General features: G+C 41.6%; 1 protein-coding gene across 5 annotated transcripts in view; it reads left to right on the forward strand.

Moving 5' to 3' along the window:
* Window positions 1-8,498, forward strand: part of kcnip4a (potassium voltage-gated channel interacting protein 4a) — a 159,299-nt gene extending 150,801 nt beyond the window's left edge. For all 5 annotated transcript variants that reach the window (XM_080891851.1, XM_080891852.1, XM_080891855.1 and 2 more), the window contains 6 exons: window positions 3,694-3,763; window positions 4,268-4,338; window positions 4,890-4,997; window positions 6,660-6,764; window positions 6,851-6,913; window positions 7,004-8,498. In XM_080891851.1, the coding sequence (XP_080747977.1) occupies window positions 3,694-3,763; window positions 4,268-4,338; window positions 4,890-4,997; window positions 6,660-6,764; window positions 6,851-6,913; window positions 7,004-7,051 (465 nt within the window). In that variant the 3' untranslated portion in view covers window positions 7,052-8,498. The remainder of the gene's footprint in view (window positions 1-3,693; window positions 3,764-4,267; window positions 4,339-4,889; window positions 4,998-6,659; window positions 6,765-6,850; window positions 6,914-7,003) is intronic.
* The last annotated feature ends 998 nt before the right edge of the window (window positions 8,499-9,496 follow it).

Raw genomic sequence — 9,496 nt, forward strand, 5'->3', positions numbered from 1 at the left:
TAAGGCAAAAACAGACAACAACCCCGATGAGCTTTATTTGGTGTGACCACCTTTATTCGTCAAAACGGCCTGAACTCTATGAGGAAGTTTATTGTAATTTCTTTAGGTAGTCTTCAGGAATAGTTCTCCAGACTTCTTGAAGGACATTCAAAGCTCATCTTTGGAGGTTTCTGCATATTGTTCTGTTCCCCGTCAGCGTGATCCCACACTGCTTCAATTGTGTTGAGGTCCAGGCTGGGGGGAGGCCAATCCATGACTGATTTTTAGTTTGAGTTTCATTGTGTGTTGGCAGTGGGTTTGGGATCATTCAACAATCAGATCAGATGCTTTCCAGATAGTACTGCATGGTGGAACCCAATCCAACCATACTATTTCCATCCAGAGGAACCCTCTCGATGGATTAAATTTAATTTAATCTAATCTAAACTTTAATCTCAGCCAAACCGATTTACTCACGAACAAATAAAGCACTGAAAAAGCCAAACAATAACATTTTTAAGTTATCAAAGTGACTTATAAATCATGTTTAACCCGAGTAGCGAAAGACCGCGGGGGTTTGAAAACGATGTGTCGGTCGGCTCAGATATTTTAAGTTTACACAGCTACATTCTCACCTGAAAATATGTTAAAAGTTGTTTGTTTTTTTGCGACCCAGAAAGAGAAATAAGAGTGATATTAAAACTAAGTAGCTGCCGCCATTGTTGGAAACTGGAATTGGCTGGGCCCGCTATGAATTCTGCGATATGGTTTTTCAATTTTGTTGTCCAGGTGGAAATTCGGGAGAATGGTGGCTCCGGGATTCTCCCGGAAACATCGGGAGGGTTGGCATGTATGGTTGTGGCAACATCACTAACCTTGTCAAACACCTCAGAGTAAATCATATCACAGAATATGACGAGCGTATGTTGAGACGAACTGAAGAGGAGGACAGGGGCAGGTGCTGCTAGGGCGAGGCAGACCTCTCTCATGGAGTCCTTTAGTGCTGCAGGCAGGCAAGGTGTTCAAATAGGCACAACTTTAGTTTTTTTATTTCTATATGATGAACTCTGCATTAGGGCTGCCACGATTAGTCGACTAGTCACGATTACGTCGACTATCAAAATCGTCGACGACTGATTTAATAGTCGACGCGTCATTTGAAGCTTTGTAAGATCCCAAAAGCAGGAATAAGTAGCAGGATTTAAGAGTGTAATAACGGACTGAAACAGAAGATGGCAGCACTGCATGTACAAGGATGCCAGCTGCCGTTAAACCCCGAAGAAGAAGAAACTGTGTTCCAGAATTCATAGCGCGGCCCAGCGCAGTTGTCAACAATGGTGGCAGCTAGTTAGTTTTAATATTACTCTTATTATTCTTTCTGGGTCACAAAATAAACGTTTAACATATTTTCAGGTGAGAATGTAGCTGTGTAAACCTCAAATATCTGCTCAGTTTATCAAGACACCACATATTTTCAAAAGCGCTCCGACGTTTTCGGAGGCGTCTGTTACCCACTAGCTCGATAGCTAGCCGGGGGCCATGAGAGCACCGGACTCCCGGTAGATCGTTTTCAAACCCACCGCCCTACTCAGGTTAAACATATACAAGTCACTTAGATAACTTAAAAATGTTATTGTTTGGCTTTTTTCAGTATTTTATTTGTTCCTGAGTAAATCGGCTGAGTTTATTAAACTCCACCGAAACAATCTGCACATTTAATTAGAATTCAATTAACTATCATCTTGTCTTTATTTTTAGTTAGCACAGACCTTAAACACTTAAAGCTGTAAGCTAATGATAGTTATATAAGAGCAGATGCTGCTGGTGCAATAAGCTGTACTTTTACGTTCAATGGATGATGATCTGATTAGTCGACTAATCGCAAAAATAATCGGTGACTAGTCGACTATCAAAATAATCGTTTGTGGCAGCCCTACTCTGCATTATTAAGTGATAAGAACAAGAAATCTGATGCCCTGTAATCATTATGACGCTATAATTTGAGATACAATAAATAAAATACGTTTTTGTACAAAGTATCGGTATCGGATCAGTATCGTCGATACCACCCTGAATATTACTTTGTATCGGATCGGAAAGGAAATCAGTGGTATCGCACATCACTAATGTTAGCATGCAAGTCATTCAGCAGCTATGGCAGTAGTCAGACCTGGGCGTGGCTGGTAGATTGAACTCAGCTTTCCAAAAAATGAAGAGTCACAGTTAATTAATGAGTTAAGAAGGGGGGCAAAAACTTTGTCACATAGGGCTAAATTTCACTAAATAAAAAAAAATCATCATTTAAAAACACTTTGTATTTGTGTTGTAATTGTTTGATAATCTAAAACAGCGTCCCCAACCCCCGGGCCTCAGACCGGTACCGGTCCGTGAGTCGTTTGGTACCGGGCTGCGAGAGTTGAGGCTCAGGTGTGAAATGTATGGTTTTCAGGGTTTTTATCGGTTTTCAGGGTTTTTTGTTATCGTTTTTATCGTTAACTCGTTTTTCCTGGGTCTTTTCACGTGTGTTATGAATAAATCTTCTTTTTTTCGGTACCGGTACTAGTTTTATTTTGTTGTATTTATCCGCGACACCTTAAAGGCCGGTCCGTGAAAATATTGTCGGGCATAAACCGGTCCGTGGCGCAAAAAAGGTTGGAGACCGCTGCTCTAAAACATGCAAGTGTGACAGATATGCAAAAAATAACTTTTCACAACGCTGTTGCTTCACATTTAACATCCACATATCACAGCAATGTCATACTTTTCTAAGTCAAAAAGCACTAATTGTTTTCTTTGCAGCTGCAGTCTTTTGTTTTACCAGGAATAAAGATCAATACTTATAAATTAACAGCCTGAATATTTTTCCTCAATCCAGGCACTGTGACCGTTATAATTAGGTGTCATTTATTCCAACCATGATGGAGAGTAATTTTCCTCATTGTACATCATTATGATTCATACACGCTAGTCCAAGCAACGACTTTCAGACTTCACAAATCAGGTTAGAGCCTGCCAGATGACAACGCAGAGACAGACTTGTGCACATTCTGTCTCCGAAACTTCTTTCTCGCCTCACCCTGCAAGATATTCAGCTGAGTCTGTGAGACCAAGAAGGAGGAGGGTGTCAGGGGACTTGCGCAGACAACCTTGCAGCATCCTCTTAACTTGAAACACAAGACGCCCGTTTGAAGCAAGACGATGAAGGTTTCGTCTTTATTTTCTTCCCCTCGCCGCACTGTTTCCCAAAGTGGCTGATGAGACGTGGTCACGGGAAGCAGGAAACCCGGCGTGCCCTTTAATTCTAGCGAGGTTACTCATACTCAGAGAGCCTTTTAACGTGTCTACTTTTGACTTTCGTGAAAGGGAATAGAATATGTTGATGTTGATGCAAGTTCACAAGCACTTTGATTGTTTGAAAAGAGACACACGCACAATTCTTGGGTATGTTACTATTCAGTCTTTTCCAGTGAATGCTGCCAGATAACCACAGGCATGGACGAGATAGCTGCTGAGGATTCGATGGTCAGTCACTGGTGGAATATGTTGTTTTTCATTTAAAGACATCTTCCCACTGCTAGCTGACTTTGTCGTTCTCAGAGGTGCCCTGTTTTTAGTGAGACGTGACCGTGATTGGCACTATGTGAACTCAAGTTTAAGGCTAGGACTGTAAACATAGATGTCAGATAACCTGCGCATCTCCATTTTGTCTTGCAGGAATGTCCCAGCGGGGTCGTCAACGAAGACACTTTTAAAGACATCTACGCACAGTTCTTCCCGCAAGGAGGTCTGTGCCTGCTGCTTTGTTTTCCCAGCATGCTTTCCCTTTCCCAGGAGCTCCCGCATTCATGCGTGTTTACAAAAATTGCACTAAGTCCGGAGTACGTTAGGTTTCCTCGCCTCCCATGAAAACACAGTGTCGGTGAGAGGCAGAGGGAGAAGAGAAGTTTGTATTCAGGCAGCCTTGAGTTTCTCTCTGTTGGCTCTCATCATTATGCAAAGATTCAACCCGAGGAGGAACAGAGGAAACATTAGGAAGCTTTGATATATCTGTTCAGAGAGAAGAAAGGCAGGCCAGTGAACATAATGGCACAGCACAGAGGAAACAATGATAAAACCCTCAGCTCTAAGCACACTGTTCTTCCCTCTCATCACGAGCCTGTTTTCTTTGAAGTGGAAAAGAAAAAACAGTCTCCGCTTTGAACCTTTTTCTTGTTTGCAGTAGCCACCACTGCCAGCGAGCCGTAATCACGACAGATGTTCTGTGATTGGTTGTTTGTTCTCTCCATAGATGCCTCGACATACGCACACTTCCTGTTCAATGCTTTTGACACGGATCACAATGGCTCTGTGAGTTTTGAGGTAAGCCCAGAGTTGCCAGATTGTTCATTTCTCAGTGTCTTAAAGCTCGACCAGTGTGTGGGTTCGCTGTCGAAAAGGCGTGCGCATCAAACGCTCCTACAGACGAGGCTTTACACTCGATCATTATGTAACCTGCAACCCCCTTTATAGAAAAAAAAATCTAGCCTCATCAAGTTTACTCAAGATGCTCAACATTTGATTAATATTTATGAAGGGCACTTATTTGCTTATTAGGACAGAACAGGGAACAGCTGTCATTATGCCAAACAAAGTTTCCCTGCCTAATGTGCGGTCCACTCTGTTCTGAAGTACGAGATCTCCCTGAGGACTGACACTGAGTCGACTAAACATTTGAATAATGAGCTATTTTTGATTTATGATAGCTCCACTTTCATCATTTTCCTCTAATGAATACGTGATAGAGGACGGCATCCTCACAGAAAGGGTGGAATCGGTTGAAGTGCCTCACGTAGAAAGTGTCTCATGCGTCGTTGTTGAGTTAAAGCTGTGATGTTTTGCACATTTGTCAGTAAGTTGCGTTTCCATTACAGGATTTTGTTATGGGTCTCTCTATCCTCCTGCGTGGCACAGTCCAGGAAAAACTCAACTGGGCCTTCAACCTTTATGATATCAATAAAGACGGATATATCACTAAAGAGGTACGTCTCCTAAAAACACGAAGGTCACAGTGCTGAGATATTTGCCGTGTTTCACGCCGCATGCTTTAGTTAATTCACTTACATGTTGTTGTACAGGATGTCCACGATTCGTCGATTTTGATCGAGCACAGCGCTACGCCAGTTTGCATTTTGCTAATGTTCACATTGAGCCTGCAGACTAAGCTCGATTTTTGTACAGTAAAGATCAAAATGTAACAGTTAAACTGAAGAAAACATCCTCCCAGGAATCTGCCTCTGTGGGTTAACATTGACATATCCTCCTCCTACTGGCTCACTAAGCTTGTCAGTGTGAAAGCACTCAAGCATTGGAGTTCACAATACTTAAAATAAAAGTTCTTAGGAAGAATTAGCTGTACTGAAAACAAACACTGCCCTCTTATGGTTGAGTTGCAGTACTGTTTTCAGTCCGTGTACTGAGCAGGTGTCTCCAGTTTGCCGCTCCAGAGCCACATTTGGCTCTTTTTGCCATCTACTGTGTCAAAAGTAGTTTGTGTCAAAAGTACTGCCAGTGTGGCCTGACTACATTTACAGCTTAACTAAAACTACCCTAACCTTTAATTTTATTCTTTACTTTCACTATTTTTAAAGCTGTCGAGCTGCCATATGTTCATTAACAAAGCTGGCTCCTTTTAATTTAATTCAAACGCAGGGATTAAGTCAGCCCGCAAACATTTAAAGCCACTTTTTTCAAAGCCGGCCTAAACAAGCTAATAGTATTTTCCCTGCACAGCTGTTTGTTTCAACTCCTGTAGCCCATCTGCCTCAAGCTTCAATGTGTTGTGTGTTCAGAGATGCTCTTCTGCGTACCTTGGTTGTAACAAGCTGTTATTTGACTTATGGCCTTTCTAGCAACTTGAAGCAGTCTTGCCATTCACCGCTGACACCATCAAGGCAGAGAACTGCTGCTCACTGCATGTTTTATCTATTTTTGGCTAATTCTCTGTAAACTCTAGAGATGGTTGTGTGGGAAAATCCCAGCAGATTCTGAAACACTCAGGAACTGCTAAACTGGTCTGGCACCGAGAACCGTGCTAAGTTCAAAGTCACTGAAATATGAATCAACTTTCTCCTCTATTCTGATGCTCGGTTTGAACTTCATGGTCCCATCTTGACCATGTCTATGTATCTAAATGCATCGATTTTCTGCCGCATGATTGCTTGATTAGACTTTGGTGTTAACAAGCAGTTGAACAATAAAGTGGCCAGTGAGTATATATGTATATCACTCATTAGGATGTTGATTCAACACTATAAGTAAAGCTGAATAATGTAATAATGTAGTGCAGAAATCACAAAACAACATAAAATAATCGCCATCCTTAAATTCTCAGGGTTGTTATTCGAACTTCCTGCTCCTTGAATCTGTTTTACGGGGACCTGAAAGAACAAACAGTCCCGGTGCAAATGAATGCTCTATAATGCAACACGTGCTGATTAGCATAACAGCTGAGGCTCAGGGCCATTCATTTAAATTATTTTTTTTCTGACGCTGACCAATAATTCATCCTGAGACACGACTCGTGCATGAATCCAGTCGCACGTAAGATATGAGTGAGGACACAAGAACTGCTAGCGAGCAGTCAGTGCAAACTGAGTGTAAGACATTGTATTTATCTCTGTTATGTTTTCTGCGCATCACAGGAAATGCTGGACATCATGAAGGCCATCTACGACATGATGGGAAAATGCACATACCCCGTCCTCAAAGAGGAGACGCCCCGTCAGCACGTAGAAGTATTCTTTCAGGCAAGCAGGCAGTTGGCAGATTTTACTGTTTTATGTACGAGGCTTCAGAAAACCTTCATATCTCTCCTTTTGTCTGCCTCCAACAGAAGATGGATAAGAACAAAGACGGCGTGGTAACCATAGACGAGTTCATCGACTGTTGCCAAAACGTAAGGCCGATCCCCAGAACATCAGCTCGCACTGCTGCTGGCACAGTCTCAGCACCGCTCATCGTATTGTCTCTTATTTTGTATCCTCAGGATGAAAACATCATGCGATCGATGCACCTCTTTGAAAACGTTCTTTAATTTTCGGCTGGCTGTGGAGGATTTGGAAGAGACCATCATCTTTAGCTTGGCCCAGTTACTGACTTGGACTCATACTGTGTACAGTGTGCTATGCAGACTTTTTGACCATAGATACAGTTATTCTTCATTACAGAGGGCCTCAGTTGTAAGTAGGCGGTATAGGCGTGGACACTCTGGAGCTGGTTGCCGCTTTCTTTTAAACAAATTCGGGAAACTTCTAAGTGAAATAGTGAAAATGGATTAAAAGGAGATGCTTCAAAATGAAACCATTAACTTTAAGGTTGATTTCCGCCTTCTGTCTCTGGAGTGTCTTTGTGTTTGCCGAACTCTGCCTAAGACGTCTAACGAAAGGCTTCAGACAGATTCTGTTCTGTTTTATTTACTGCCAAATCAGATCACTGTGACTTTCTGCAGCATCAGAAACACCCGAACAAAACATCGGGCGTAACGTCACACTCCGTCTGCTTTTACATTCCAGACCGGCTCCCAATTCCAGAGTGTTCCCTCCCGATTTAGTTAGCCATCGTGGTCTGTCTTTCTGCTCTTTGAAGGAACTGTTTAGAGGGGGAAAAAAGAAAAAACAATACATTTTACCATTTTAAACTGTACATAATATAAAAAACATTATTAGATAAGAACTCTTTGAGAAACTTTTGTTCTTGTTTACTTGCCAACTAGAATGAGACAACACAAGGATTGTATTGATGTCAAACTTGGACCATAATATCGATGGTTTGTCTACAGAAGCACACAGGTAGCTCTACTTATGATGTTATACAACCATTTCTTTGTCACAGGAGAAATGCTGCTTTCAGTGGAATTCATTTAACCTCATGTATGTATATTTCCTGTAAAGTAAAATCATCCATCAGTATGTTTTTCTTTGGGTTTTATGAGTTTACACTAGGAGCAGTGCTTGGGATTATTTATAAGGTGTTCAGGTCATTGTACAGTATTACATGAAAAGTCACCCTCGGGTGATTTTCAGGTCTTTAGATTTGTTCATATGAGTCACTGTTTTTAATAAGAAAGGCCAGTGGGGTTTGGTTATTGGTACAAACTTTGTATTATACTCATTAGTTTGGGTTTTCTTGCTGTTTCTCTCCTCCTCCTCCATCCTGTGGGATGCAGCTGCCCACACCGATTCAGCCTGATTGGTTTGATTGGCTCCCAAATGTTAGCAAAAACTACAGGATTATTGAGAGAAGTGTCTCAAGTGTGTCTGAGTGTTTCTGTCTGACATGCGCTCTCTTTTTTTCTTGCTCTTTTCCACAGAGACTTGGATATTAGACACAGGAAGTAGGCAGAAATACGACTTATACTTGAGAGCTGTGGTTTATGGTTAATGTGTCGCAACATTTAATGGTTCATCATGTTTGTCCTTCGAAGTGTACAGTGTGTTTCTACGATGTATCACTGGGAGTCGGGAACATATGAACCTCCTCGGTGAGGCATGTTAATCATCCATAATTTAGTAAAGAAAATGACACTTTTTCTCAGCCCTGCTTCTTGTTATTCATGTAAAAGGAGATAGTTTGGTTTTAGCTTGTTTGAGTGTGATTTGTATTTTATTTGCAGAGACCTGATGATGAAAAGTAACTTTTATCCACTACGGAATACAAAAGAGCAACACGGTTGATTTGGAAAGTTACAAACAGATCAAATAGTTTGCAGACAAAACTTTTAAAAATCGATTCCATCAAAAGCGTGTCATATTTTAGATCTAAAAGTACCAGGCCACCTACACATTACACCCACAGGAGCGGCTCAGCAATGGAAACCCAAGCCATGAAGCTCCCGGTGCACAGTTTCCGTGCTGATGCTCTGCAACTTCACAATCTGACGCTTCATGGCTGAGCTGCTGTGTTTCCTAAACACTTCCACTTTCCAATAATCCCACTTACAACTGATCCTGGAATATCTTGAAGGGAAGAAATTTCATGAACTGACCTGTTGTCACGGTGGTGTCCTATTACAGCACCACCCTGAAATTCATGGAGCTCATTTGAACCATTCGTTCACAAATGTTTGTAAAGGCAGCCTGCGTGGCTCGGTTATTGATTTCATACATCAATGGGACTGAAAACACCTGAAATGAAGATTAGGAGGCGTGGCCCAAATACTTTTGACCATGTAGTGTATGTTGTGCTTACTGGTTCTCACTGAAGCCTCCTGGTGGTAGCAATGTGGAATTACACAAGGCGATTGACTTGATTCTTTCTTGCCTGAATGGCATAAACTGGGATATATAATAATATTGTTGTTTAGAGTGTATAGAGGAAAAAAGTGGATGAAAAAAATGAATGTTGTATTTTGAATCTTACCAAGTGTAGCTAAAATGGATGTTGAAGTAGGAGGATGAGCACCAGTCATGGTAAGTGCTACTATCTCTTTAGCAACAATGCTCTGGTTTAAAAAGCACAGCGGCAATGAGGCGTATGGATA

The sequence above is a fragment of the Rhamphochromis sp. 'chilingali' genome (genome assembly GCF_963969265.1).
Source record: "Rhamphochromis sp. 'chilingali' genome assembly, chromosome: 1".
NCBI classification, from domain to species: domain Eukaryota; kingdom Metazoa; phylum Chordata; class Actinopteri; order Cichliformes; family Cichlidae; genus Rhamphochromis; species Rhamphochromis sp. 'chilingali'.